This window comes from Loxodonta africana, chromosome 17 (genome assembly GCF_030014295.1).
Source record: "Loxodonta africana isolate mLoxAfr1 chromosome 17, mLoxAfr1.hap2, whole genome shotgun sequence".
NCBI lineage: Eukaryota > Metazoa > Chordata > Mammalia > Proboscidea > Elephantidae > Loxodonta > Loxodonta africana.
The window spans coordinates 6,984,782-6,999,064 of NC_087358.1; the positions used below are offsets into that span (position 1 = coordinate 6,984,782).

Genomic DNA, 14,283 nt, shown 5'->3' on the forward strand with positions numbered 1-14,283 from the left:
TCCGACATTTGGGAAGCGTTTAACCTCTGCCTCGTAGGAGCCAGCTTTGTGCTGATCCTTATGAAGGAACCATTCGTTTACACCCCTTTGTAGTCACACTCTCCGCCCACCCCCACCTCTGGCATCACTAATCTCTGTTCCTATGGCTCTCTCTTTCTATGATATCATATGAATAGAATTATACAGTAAATAACCTTTGAGAGCGGCTGCTTTCATTTAATAGAATGCATTTGAGATTCATCTAAGTTACTGTGTGTCTCCATAGTTCATCATTTTTTCTTTTACTTACTGTTCTATCATATGGATAAACCACAGTTTATCCATCCACCCACTGACAGTTCTAAATTTTGGCGATTATGAGTAGAGGTGCTTTAAACATTCATAGGAAGGTTTTTGTATGAACATAACTTTTCATTTCTACAGAGTAAATTCCTAGAAGTAGGTTGGCGGGTCATCGGGTGAGTATACATTTAGCTTTACAAGAAACTGCCCAACTTTTCCAGGGTGGATGCATCATTCTGCATAGTTCACGTAACCACCAGCAACATATGAGCGTTCCCGTTGCTCCACAGCCTCTCTAGCACCTGGTATTGCTGTGTTCTTTTTATTTTAGCCATTCTAATAGGTGGTTGGAAGAAAGGCCTGGCAATCTACTTCTGAAAAATCAGCCACTGAAAACCTTCTGGAGCACAGCTCTACTCTGCCATTTTATTATTTGCTTTCTGTTTCTATCTCTCATTTCTACATTTGATCTGCCTTCTTTTGGATTATCTGAACTGTTTTTATTTTTCCATTTTAATTTATTATAACTTTAAAAACTAATTTTGTATAGTTTTTTCAATGGTTGATTTAGGCATTATAATACACATATTTAAATTTTCATAGTCTACTTAGAATCAGTATTTTACTACTTCAGGTATAATGTAGAAATTTCACCATCAAATACATCTCTTTCCTTTCTTTATGCTGTAGTTATCTAATGTATATGCCAAAAAAAAAAAAAAAAAACCAACCCACTGCTGTTGAGTCGATTCCGACTCATAGCGACCCTATAGGACAGAGTAGAACAGCCCATAGCATTTCCAAGGACTGCCTGGCTGATTCAAACTGCCAACTCTTTGGTTAGCAGCCATAGCACTTAACCACTACGCCACCAGGGTTTCCGTATGTATATACATACATGGAAAACCTCATCAGACAATATTGTAATTTTTGTTTTCAACCATATTTTATGGATAATTTCTATTGATCTATGTTCAAGTCACTGACTCTTCTGCCTCCTCCATATTTCAAGTCATCTAGTGAGTTGTTTTTTTTGTTATTGTATTTTTTTGGTCTAAAATCTCGACTTGGTTCTTCTTTATATATCCATCCTATCTCTTTGCTGAGACTTTCTATCTTTCCATTGGTTTCAAGAGTGTTCACCCTTACTTCTTTGAGCATTTTTATTATAGTTGCTTAAAAATCAGTTTCCTAAGTCCAATATCTGTATCATCTCTGCATAAGTATATGCTGATTTTCTTCTCCCATGCAAGTTGAGATTTTCCTGATTTTTTTTGGTATGGAATAGTTGTGGATCATATCCTGGACCTTCTGAACATCATGTGACTGAGTCTTGTTTAAGTCCTCTGGAAAGTGTTGATACTTTTTCTGCCTGAGTAGGCAATTGACTTGATTTGGTTCAGGTTGCCAAGTTCTGACCAGTCTTTGGTGGTTATGATCCCAATATCAAGATTGGTTTTCAAACCCTTTGCAGATGGGTGAAGAAGGGAGAAGAATGATGAAGGGAGAAGGAAAAGAAAAAACCCTCTTTTTCCTTCCCAAGGCTCAGAGATGCACAGTGCCCAGTGGATTTTCATTAAATTTAATATCGTGGCTGAAGTGGGAATTATTTTCAAGCTATTCCAACATGGTATTTTCCAGAGGTACTCTTCCACCTGCTGTGAACAAAGACCTAATAAAATTGTGAGGCAGCATAAAGATTGCACACCTCTGACTGGACTCTCCAGAGCTGGGGAGGGAAGGGCAGAGGGTAAAGAAAGTACTTAACGTTTACTGAGCCAAGCACAGTGTGGGGTAGTTACAAACTCACCTCCTTCATCCCTCACAGGCAAGACATCATCCTCTCCATTTTACAAATACAGAAAGTGACGTCACCAAGGTTGCACAGTGGTAAATGGGGGTGCAACTAAGATCTGAACTAAGGTCAGCCTCCAAAGTCCATTTTTCTTTACTTCACTGCAAGGTCTAAAACTGAGAGTATAAACACAAAGGCCCCCTCTGAAGACTCTGAAGTGCAGAGCTGACTCCCTCTACCAAATAATCAAGTGTACAGTTGAGGAGTAAAGGCAAGGAGCACCCCACATCCTGGTCCCTACCCACCCCCCCGCCCCGCAAGTCTCGCATGCTGTGCTTTGCTATGAATGGTGTGAACAGCTCAAGTAAGCAGACAGTGACTACTGCAGATCACGCTGCAACAGAAGGGGAAAGAAGCTGGTTCTTGGAGATCTCTTCCTCTAAATGTCAGGCCTAATCCTTCTAGGCAGCCCTAGTGGCATACATGGTTAAGAGCTCGGCTGCTAACCAGAAGATTGGCAGTTTGAATCCACAGCCGCTCCTTGGAAATCTCATGGGGCAGTTCTACCTTGTCCTATGGCAACTCAAAGGCTAGTTCATTTTTTTTTTTTTTTTTGTAAAGCTGGGGACATTTAAAGCCCGGGAGGGAGTGGGATACAAGAATGTTCCATGGAAAAGAACATAAAAGAAATAAAAAAGTTTTCAATATCCCCTAGTAAATACCACACTATGGTACAACCGGGAGTCTCCACACTGTATCACATCTGGTAAGGGTTATTCGATCTTTAGCAAAGTATGTGGGACAGTAATTCTTACTCCATTAATTAACGAGAGGGACTCTCTGCAGTTAACCTTTACCACAGCTTTTCAAGATCTTGGAGCTCTGGTGGTGCAGTGGTTAAGTGCCTGGCTGCAAACCAAAAGTCGGCAGTTCGAATCCACTCCTTGGAAATCGAATGAAGCGGTTCTACTCTGTCCTATAGGATTGCTACAAGTTGGAATGGACTTGACAGCGACGGGTTTGGTTCCCTTCCCCCACCCCAGATCTATTTTGAACTTAAACAATAGTTCAGAAATTTCAACTTTTGGGAACCAAAGCTTTCATTCTGTATGAAATACCTTCGTGAACAAAGCCAGCCCGTACTTCACTGTGTTGAAGCCATCGGTAGCCATTGGTAACCTTTTGGAAGTACGATACCAAGGGTCTCGTGGACCCTTGCTGATGTCCCAGAGGTCATGCGTGGTGGTGCTGATTCTCAAAGCTGAGGGTGGGGTGAAGGGGCGCGGGGGGTGGGGGGTGTTGCAACTGATTTAAGGTTTACAGGGAGAAAGGGGCCTCTGGTGGTGACCACTGCAGGGAGTCCCCCAGGGCCAGTGAAAAGAGCAGTGACTCTGCCCAAACTTCTTACAAGGCTACAGGTGTAAGCTGAGGACAAGAGTGTCCTTTCCAACAAATTCCCCGTAATAATTCTAAATGCGAACACAGGCCAGAGAAGACAAGGAGTTTTAACCTCAAAAAATTTAATCTCAGGAAAAAAGCTACAGTAGCTAACAAATTAGAATCACCGCCCACCACACTGTCTTACTAGCTCCCTCACAAAAAGTCAAAAAAAAAAAAAATCTGTTTTCACTTCTGCATCTGTTTATTAAAAAAAAAATCCCAACCCCCTGCCAGAGCCGTTAAGCAATAAAGTGAAACAAGGATGGAAGGTGAAGAAGGCCTCCAAGAATGAGGAACATGATAAAACGTAAGCACTGTGAGGTCTGCGTTCAGAAATGAAAACGCACTTGGAAAGGAAAGAGACCCCCAGACAGCATTCGGAATCAGTAACGTAGGAGCTGAGCTCTCTGCTCAGGGTCGGTGTGATTTCCCTTTAAACTGAGACCCGAGCGAATTTAGCTCATCAAGGCCTCCCTGCATCAGCACGGCGCGATTCCGTCGGCAAACCCACCTGCCTCCTACAGCGCTCTGCGATCAGACGAATGAATCCGGCCAAGGCCATCAGCAGCGCCCAGAACGCAGTGGCTGTATAGACGCCGTCGGCCGGCATGTGCAAGACCCATGGCCCTGAAGCTTCTCGTGTGAAAACGGCGCTAGATTCCCTACGATTTTCTTTTAACAATACCCAGCACAAAGGCTTTGGGCTTCAAAGGGCTGGTAAAATGAGAACAACATTTGACTCATTTGAGTCAGAATCAATGTGACAGAACTGGCACTGGTACTGCTCACCGTTGCTACTGTAAAAATGTTCCCCGTTTTTTGGGAAATGAAACAAAAACAACAGCCTGACCGACTCGGCCATCTTCACCCCACTTCAGCCACTAGTGCACCACAGGTTGACAGAGCTGCTCCGTGATGACGGTTAATGCTATGTGCCAACGTGTCTAGGCTATGGTGTCTACTTGTTTGGTCAAACACTACTCTAGACTCTGTTATGAAACAGTGATGTGTGATTGAATCAGTGGGCCTTAAGTAAAGCAGACTACTTTCCATAATGTGGGTGGGGCTCATCCCATCAGTTGAAGGCCTTAAGAACAAAAAAGGAGCTTTTTCTAGGGTGTGCTCTGCCTCTAGACTATACAGACATTTTGCCAGAACTGCCTCACTCCCCACTGTTCCTTTCACCTGACCTACAGATTTTGGACTTGCCAACCTTCACAACTGTGTGAGCCAAGTGCTTAAAACCAGTCAGTCAATCTCTCTTTGTCCTTTTCTCCTTCTATACACACACACACACACGCACGCACGCACACACACTTAAGTATACATAAAACCAAACCTGTTGCCGTTGAGTTGATTCCAACTCATGGAAACCATGTGTTAGAGCAGAACTGCTCCATTGGGTTTTCTTGGCTGTGATCTTTATGGAAACAGATCACCAAGCTTTTCTTCCATGGCACCGCTGGGTGAGTTTGAATCATCAACCTTTACATTAGCAGTCAAGTGCAAACTGTCTCTTACCAATTCTATTTCCCTAGAGAGCCCTGAGACATGCTCCACCTGCGAAATTTCTGATTACAACCTGCAAGAGCGTCATATGCCTCGAAGAACCTTCTCTCCACTCTCGGAAGGACCTCCAACCCCTCCCTGCCTCCCTCCTCTCATCTCTCATCCCTGCAGAACTCTGCATCTGCCGTCTGCTCCCTCGCACCAAAAATTACTTCATCAATTCACCATTGCCCTCCTACGAGTTAGCTTCCACGACACGTTCTCCCTCCTCTGTGATCCTCTACCTCCGTGTTCCCATCCTTTTTTCAAATCTCTGGTGGTTTCTTGAGTTTCCTTTGCTGGCTCTTTCTTGCCATAATCTCTAGTTATGGAAAGAAAGTTGCCATAAAGGTGGATTCAACAAGTTTCTGTCCTTGGCTCTTTTCTTTCAACACTCCCTTCTTTGAAGATTAAATTGTTCTTGTGGATAACTTCCCAATCCACAACCCTGTGCCTGATTTCATTCTCAAGCCTGGGTCTCACGTTTCTAACTGCCTGTAGTGGTGCAGTGGTTAACAGCTTGGCTGCTAACCAAAAGGTTGGCAGTTCAAATCTACCAGCCGTTCCTTGGAAACCCTATGGGACAGTTCTACTCTGTCCTATAGGGTTGCTATGAGTCAGAACCAACTCAATGACAATAGGTTTTTTTTTTTTTTGGTAGAAATTCACTGATGACCCCTCAAAATTATTATGCCCCAAAGCAAGCTCACTTTACTTTCATTTCACTTGGTTCTTTCTTTCTTAATTTAACGACCATCCTTCCAGTTACCAGGCCCCAAACTTCAGGTGTCCTACTTTCCCTGCCCTACTCCTTTGTCCTTAAACTGTGACTTAGGGGCAGCTTATCTAGTCGGCAAGGTAAGCATGGTGTTTACCTTCCTTACTAGGTCATCTGCAGTGAACAATTTCACATGGGTTTCACTACATCTTTGACATAAAATTGTTCACTACAGATTAGTAAATAAGCACAAGTAAGCTCATGCTTAGTTTGCTTCCTGGGTCATCTCCCCTGTCAGGGATTGTAAATTCGAAAAGAGGCTTTCATTCTGTAGGAAGGTGCTGTGGGGTTGGGAGACAGACAGATGCCAGCTATACACAGAAGCAGAATCTTTGATGTGGTGAAAAAATTGTTCACTACAGATGATAAGCACCATGCTTACCTCGCCTATTGAATAATCTAACAGTGCTATGACCTGTCCTCTCTAGGATAACCTGGCACCTAGTTTGTTAAGGACTGAATGTGTCCTCCCCCCCGCCCCCGGATATATGTCCTAACCCCTGTACCTGTGTTTGGAAATAGAGTTGTTATTTATGTCATGTTTCCTTTATGTTAATAAGGTCACATGGAGTAGGATGGGTCCTGAACCTTCATCCCTTTTGAATGGTGTGTCCTAAAGGACAGTGGAGACAGAGACAGACACCTGGGGGAAGCCACCACCTGAGGACAGAGGCCAGGGTATCTATAAGCCCAGGAGCACCAGGGACTGCTAGCAGCCACCAGAAGCTGAAAGAGACAAGGAAGGACCTCCCCCTAGAGCAACACCCTGAATGCAGACTTCTGCCTCCTGAACTGTGAGGAAATAAACTCCAGTTCTTTAAGGCCACCCACTTGTGGTATCTTTGTTACAGCAGCACTGGGTAACTAAGATACAGTCTTTCTAGGCCTCCTGTCTAGGCTTCTGCATTGCTTTCCAAGTGGCCTCTGCTCCAAGTTTTTTCTAAAAAATGCAGCTGACCCTTTTTGACAACTGTGTGTGCTCCAAGGGAGCCTATTCCCAGTGCCCTCACTGTTCGCTGGATCCCAGCTCACTACCGGCAGGCTGGCTATGTTTTGAACACCACAGAATCCGTGAAGGCACTCTACCAAAGCAGGCCTTCAATCCATCTCTGGGGAGCGGAACTGCCAATCATTTCAGGCTGTGATTTGGGACTCTTGGTAAATGCCAAAAGTTGGAAACGGCTTCCTCCAACCACATTTGAACACCTCAGTAAGCTGTCCTTGCTTTCAAAAGGAAAAGGTTTCTTCCTGTTTTCAGAAGTCACCAAACCCGTTTCCTTTGTTTTTTTGAAGAACCAGCGTAATTTGGCCTTTGCCAGTATGAAACAGACCTTAGGCTGCCATCTTCTTTTCAGGTGTGTCTACTGAGGAGAACGCAACATTTGCCCACGGACAGGTGTGTTTACTGAAGCAGGGTTCATTCCAACCATTTAGGAAAATTTCCCACTGTTGATGGAAGTAGGTTGTGACCTAATGTAGGGCTGGGAAAAGGGTGATGGATCACTAGTATAAGAGTCAACAGAGTAATCTTTAACTTATTTCTGGGGCGTACAATTAACTTCACCCAAAGAATGTGGACTTTGTCCCTGGTTTCTGACAGAGATGTCTTGTAATTTCCGAAGCGACTGGAATCTTTGTTATGCTAATGAGTGACTTGGGTGGGGGCTGGCCGTGCCAGAAAGATCCACCACATATCAGCTGGACCTCAGGAGAGGAGGGCTGGAGGTTGAGTTCAATCACATGGGCAATGATTTAATCAACCATGCCTATGCAATGAAACCCCAGTAAAAACTCTGGTCACTGAAGCTCACTGATTGGTTGGAGAAAAACATCAATGCTTGGGAGGGTGACCCATGACTTTTTGGGGCACAGAAGCTCCATGTTGGGGAACCTCTCAGTCCTCGCCCCATATGTCTCTTTATTTGTATCCTTTCGGCTATAATAAAACTGTAATAGTAAATATAGTGATTTCCTGAGTTTTGTGAGTTATTCTAGCAAATTATTGGCCCAAAGGGGCTACTGGGAACTTCCAAATTTGTAGCCAGCAGATCAGAAATGAGGAGGCCTGGGAACCCCTGAAGGAGCCCTGGTGGCTCAGTGGTTAATGCGTTCGACTGCTAACCACAAGGTTGGTGGTTTGAAATTACCAGCGGCAATCTGCTTCCATAAAGCTTCACAGTCCTTGGAAACCCTATGGGATCGCCATGAGTCAGAATCAACTCGACGGCAGTGGGTTTAAGTTAGGGTTTTGGGAACCTCTGGGCTTCACAGCTTCACACCACACCTGAGGTCCTGGGAAGACTTGGCAGTCTGAAGGACTGTGCGCTCTAGCTTGTGAGATCTGACCCAGCTTTCTCTGGTGGCCAGGGTCAAAGGAAGAAGTACTAAATTGCAGTTAGTGTCAAAGAATACTTAGATTTAGACTTAGATGGTGTGTGTCAGGGAAGGTCCATGCACACAGACATATATACAGAGCATTTTACCATTCCTGACAATAAAATATCACTGAATAAAGTTTGGAGTTAATTTAATAGTACTGTACCAATGTTGGTTTCTTAGTTTTGACAAATGTACGTAGTAAGGCGAGATGCCAGCATGGGGGGAGGAGTACGGGTAAAGAGTGTACAGAAACCCCGTATTATCTTTTCAACTTTTCTCTAAATCTAATATTACTCTAAAATGAAAAGTTGATTAAAAAAAAAAAAGCTCAGCTTTCTTTTTCTGTGTGCCGGGCAGTACACTAAGCCCTTTACAAACACCGGGTCATCTACTTCATGTACCAGCCCTATGAGATGGAGACACTAATCCACATGTTGTTGTTGTTAGTTGCTGTCAAGTCGGCTCTGATTCACCATGACCTTACGTATAAGAATGAAACATTGCCCTGTCCTGCACCATATCCATGGTCTTTGATATGTCTGAGCCCGTCATTGAGGCTATTGTGTCAGCCCGTCTCGTTGAGGGTTTCCCTCCTTTTAGCTGACCCTCTACTTTACCAACCATGATGTCCTTCCTGATGATGTGTCCAGAGTAAACAAGACAAAGTCTCACCATCCTTGCTTTTAAGGAACATTCTGGTAGTATTTCTTCTAAGGCTGATTTATTCATTCCTCTTGCAGTCCACGGTATAATCAATAATCTTCGCCGGCACCACAACTCAAGTGCGTCAATTCTTCTTCTGTCTTCCTTTTTCATTGTCCAGCTTTTGCATGCATGAGGTGTTTGTAAAGACAGTGGCTAGGATCAAGTGCACCTTGGTCATCACACTGACAAAAGAGGTCTTTTGCATAGATTTGCTTGATGCAATACGTTGTTTGATTTTATGACTGCTGCTTCCATGGGTGTTGATTGTTGATTCAGGTAAAATGAAATCCTTGACAGCTCTAATCTTCGTTTATCATCCACATTTATCCTCCTCGCCCACATAAGGAAAATAAGGCTCAGTAAGATCCACGAACAGCTAGACATCAACCTTAGGTAGTGAGTCTCACTTCAAATTCAGGCCTTAACCATCCCAATTTACACGCACCAACCTGTGTTTCCCATCTCATATTACTGTTAAAACCCACTGCCGTCAATTCCCACTCACAGCAACGCCACAGAACACAGCAGAACTGCCCCATAGGGTTTCCAAGGCTGTAAATCTTTTTAGAAGCAGCCTGCCACATCCTTCTCCTGAGGAGCCACTGGTGGGTTTGAACTGCTGACCTTTTGGTTATCAGCCAAACGCTTTAACCACTATGCCATCAGGGCTCAGTGTGAAAATACATATATATTGATGCTGTCAGTAACTCAGTGTGAACTCCCTCCTTCATGGCTCTCCTCTGATCCATTCTCCTTCTTCTCACTGAATATCTTAGCTCAAGGGTCGGCTGGTCTGCATAGACATTAACTGCCCACAGCCTCTAAGGCAGAACAGGCCAGCCTTACTCTGCGCCTGCACTGGACCTGGCCACACATCTGGATAGGACCTGGTTCCCCTGGCCGCACATCTGGAAGGACCTGGTTCCCTTGTTCCACGTGCCTGGCTCCTTCGCCAAGACTGCACGTCCCCTGTGTGCACAACCAGACTCAAAAGAGGTAATTACTTATCGCTTGTAGAATGAAGAAACAAGAATTGTAACCAGCATGTGAAATATAAACCAGAGAATCGTGAAATCTTACGTTTGTCAGAGGCAGTCCAGATCAGTTGGTCCAAAAAGGTATGCATCATAATCACCCCAAGAAACATTTACAAAATAAAACTTTCTGGGTCTCGTTCCTCTAAACTCTGACTCGGGAGGGTGAGGGCGGGGCCCGGGCCATCGGGAGGGCGAGGGCGGGGCCTAGGCCATCTGTGTTTTTTCTAAGCTTCCCCAGGTGACCATGATGTGCTGCCAGGTATGGGGTTTCACCCAAAAGAGAAGTACCTTCTGCACATGGACAGTCAACTTCTGCTCAAGTAACTCCAAGGTGAGGGAGCTCTTGACCATTAAATCAGCCTCTCATTGCTAAGCTACACTTAGTGCTCGGAAATCCTTTTCTACGTTCAGAGAAAATAAGCCTTCTTGGTACTTGAGCCCTTTGTCTAGATTTCATCCCTGGTACAACTAAGAAGATGTCTGCCTCCCTTTTCACGTAACCAGCTTGCAGATATCTAAGCAGAGCCATCAAATTTTCTCAAGTCTTCTCTCTTCTAGGCCAGTCACTTTTTTAAAAAAAAAATGGGATGCATTCTTTCATTTTACCATTTCAAATGTGAAACTCAGAGCTGGGTACAGCATTCTGGACATGCTCTGGCTCTTGGAGTTTGAATGGATGATCGATTACCATGCTCTGGACTCTCTTTCTAATCAGGCAGTCTAGGGCAGAGGTTTTTCTTTTTTCTCTCTCTCTATGATCCTGATGGGGTAAGACCAGTGGAATATCTTAGATGGCCGCTCACAAGCTTTTAAGACGCAAGACACTACTCACCAGAGTAGAACACAGAACGTTTTCTTTATAAACTATGTTTAGCCAATTGAGCTAGACGTTCCCTGAGAGGGGACTTTTTTAAATGCATGTTTACTAGACAATCAACTCCCCAAGTATCTACATACAACTGCCTTTAAAAGCCACTTAAGATTTCTCTTTATGAACTTCTATTTTTAAGTAAAGGTACATCAGATTAGGCATTCTCTAGCATGCAAAACTGTCCATGATTTTTGTTCCTCCATCTTTTTCTCCTTGATTAATATTTTATTTCATATTTAATGGATATACTTTTAATGTCATTTTTAGCCAGTCTGCTATTGATAGGCATTTAGATCAGTTCCGCTTTTTAATTTTACAATGTATAAGTTTGTTCATATGCCATTTCACCTATTAAAGTATATCCTTAAGATAAATTTCTACGATTGAGATTCAAAGTCAAAATATATGTGGATGTGACAATGTGTGTGTGTTATGTAGGGCTTTGTATGTTTCAAAGTACTTTTTAAAACCTGTGAAGTACAATACAGCCACTCCTCACTTATCGACATGGTTAGGTTCCAAAGACCAAGTTGTTACAAAAAAATTGGTATCATGTGAAAATGGAGCACGGCCACATCAGATCACAAAATGGAGGATGACTACATCATTACATAACTGCCAAACCACTGAGAGGCATGGCCCAGCCAAGTTGACACATAATCTTAACCACACAGTCAGCATTACTCCCATTTCGTACCTTGGCATTCATTACTGTCGGACATATGTCGTTAATGTGTAAAATAGTCAGATTGTAGATTTTTTACTGTTGTCGTAAATGTGAAACGGATAACGAGATAGTCGATAAGCAAGGAGTGGGTGTACAGAAAACTGCATGAAATATATATGTACTTAATAAATGAATATAAAGTGAACATCAATGAAACCACTGCTTAGGTCAAGAAATAAAATATTAACAACACTCCTAAAAGCCCCTCATATGCTTCTAGTCTTTACAACCTCCACCCTTCCTCCGGTAGTAGTTGCTATTTTTATTTTTGTGGTATTTATTTAAGTATCATAATTATTTAATTCTGACAAAAATAATTCATTTTGGAGGATTGTAAATAAAAAAAAAACAACTGAAGATGAGCTCTAAACATATATAGAATTTAACTGAAAATCATTTTAAGGTTGATTTGTCTTAAATCAATTTCTTGCCTTTTATCTTTGTCCTAATTGCTACTTACCAGGGATAACATAAAAATAAGATGAGACAGACAGACAGACACAAAGAGAGAGAAAGGGAGAGAGAGAGAAACATAATTGTTGAACTTACCACAGGGCAAGTCGTTGCTCAATTTCCTTGAGAAAACTAGTGTGAAATTTGTGCAAAGGTTCAAAATTCGGGAATATGAGACTTTTCAACGTCTCGGGCATGGAGTCCTCCTTGCTCACTGTGCTCTGAAACCACTGAAAATGAAAGGTGGACACACTTAGAGGTGCAAAGATGAACAATCAATGTCTGCAACTCTTCAGAAGTAATGCTGCAACCAAACACACATGGAAGACAAATACTTTCCTGCTGGGTCTGTAATCGCTGGCAAAGCAGGGCCACTTCCCTCTTCCGCCCAGGCACACACAAACATAAGGAGCACAGGAGTTTAGGTGGGGGTGAGAAGTGCCCTATATCTTTATTGTTTTCTGAAATTTGCTACCAATCAATTGGTTAAGCCAGGATGACTCTTTATTTTTGGTGAAAATATATACAACAAAGCATACACCCCTTCAATGATTTTTACATGTACAGTTCGTTGACAGTGGTTACATTCTTCATGTTGTGTCAACATTCTCTCTCTGGCCCTATTGTTCTACCACCCGTTAACTTAGACTTTCTGCCCCTTAAAGTTCTCATTCATGCCTTAGAGTTACTGTTGTCCATTTGATCTCACACAGATAATTCTTCAAAAGAGCGGAATACTCAAGGTGAACATTCTTTATTAAATGAGATAAATTACTGTTTAGTTTAAAGATGACTTCATGGGACAGTTTTGGATCAAGCCTTAAAAGTTGTTTCCAGGCAACAGACTGGTTCTTCCAGTCTCAATGTCTTAAGTAAGTCTGGTTCCTAATAAGAATTTTTAGTTCTGTTCCACATTTTTCCTCCTTTTGATCAAGATCCACCTATTGGGTCCAGGACAAATCCCTTAAATGGGCAACTACTCAAATCAAAACCTCCATTCTGGCCAACTCATTGGATCATCACTTATTTATGATTACTAAATACCCTCTGCCTCATTCCTTTAGGAACATCCATCTCTGCTCCTCCGCTGAAACACTGAGCAAGACCGTGGCCAAACCAGGGTGATAAAGCAGCTTCTGTCACCCAAGGTCACTCGGCTCATAGAGGTGAGTTGGGATTCGATTTCATACATGTTTAAGGAGCACCTGCTGAGGACGCAGCACAATACGCATCTCGCAAGTCATAGAAACTCAACAAATTCCAGTTTACCTCCCAACTGACTAGTTCCTTCCCAGAATTGAAGGGTTAGAAAGGCATCTGCAATGCCCTGAATGAGTTTCCAAGACTAAAGAGGACCAATTAAAATAATAAAAGGCAGTCTCCTGGCACCTTTTACTGACACAGCTCATTTTATTATCAAGTATAAAATGAGGCTTCTCTTCGCCTCACAGGCAAACCCAGAGCAAAAAGAGTGGCTACATTTGATGACGTTCTAGTTCAGTGCATGCAGACAGTAAATGTTTCATTTTAATTTTCTCCAGTTTAAAAGCTTACTTCCTTTGCACTTGAAAATCATAATTATATAAAATTTTATAGCGTATATTATAAATGAAATATACTACCAATGTCTAATTTCTATAACCCAGGACCAAATCCTTTTAATTGGAGTCAGACTTACTGATACTTAATTAATAACAGCCTCTCTCTCATAAAGCAGAATAGTTGAGATAAATTATGTAATCCAATTTTTTAGGGGAAACGTTAACTTACTGAAGTGATGACTTCAAGGTCCTTCAGGTATGTTCGTTCAGTGGTGGATACTTCCTTAGCGATGAAGTATGCTTTGTCAGTAGGGAATCTCTGCAATATCCACAAAAAGAAACAAGATGTAATAATCATTTTGACGTATAAGTCTCTAAGAATGTCCTGATTTTAAGAAAGTCCTGACTGAAGAGACATACTACCAATTCATAATTTTTTTAACTGGCATCAAGGCTGAACTCCTTCCATGTGTGCGTGAGAGACAAAATAGTTTAAGAAAATGGATTTCTATGGTAAGAATACAGTCTAGGAGAGTTCTCTTTCATGGAAATATTAGCATCACCAAAGGCAGTGAACAAGTGCATCTCGGCCACCACTGAGGACTAGCATTCAAACGTGGGCACCAGAAAATCTGATTAACTAGTAAAATGACAGAGTGATACAGTCTTCCAGGAAATAAATGGAAGAGAAATGATAACGCCCTTTCTCCTAGCTATGGTGGGCTGG

General features: G+C 42.5%; 1 protein-coding gene across 3 annotated transcripts in view; it reads right to left on the reverse strand.

Moving 5' to 3' along the window:
• Nucleotides 1–14,283, reverse strand: part of FARP1 (FERM, ARH/RhoGEF and pleckstrin domain protein 1) — a 381,868-nt gene that overhangs the window by 63,676 nt on the left and 303,909 nt on the right. For all 3 annotated transcript variants that reach the window (XR_010318171.1, XM_064269973.1, XM_064269972.1), the window contains exons 15-16: nucleotides 13,786–13,875; nucleotides 12,112–12,245 (exon numbers count right to left, since the gene is read on the reverse strand). Coding sequence is in view for 2 of the 3 variants with exons in the window: in XM_064269973.1 (XP_064126043.1) it covers nucleotides 12,112–12,245; nucleotides 13,786–13,875 (224 nt within the window). In the remaining variant the exon portion in view is untranslated. The remainder of the gene's footprint in view (nucleotides 1–12,111; nucleotides 12,246–13,785; nucleotides 13,876–14,283) is intronic.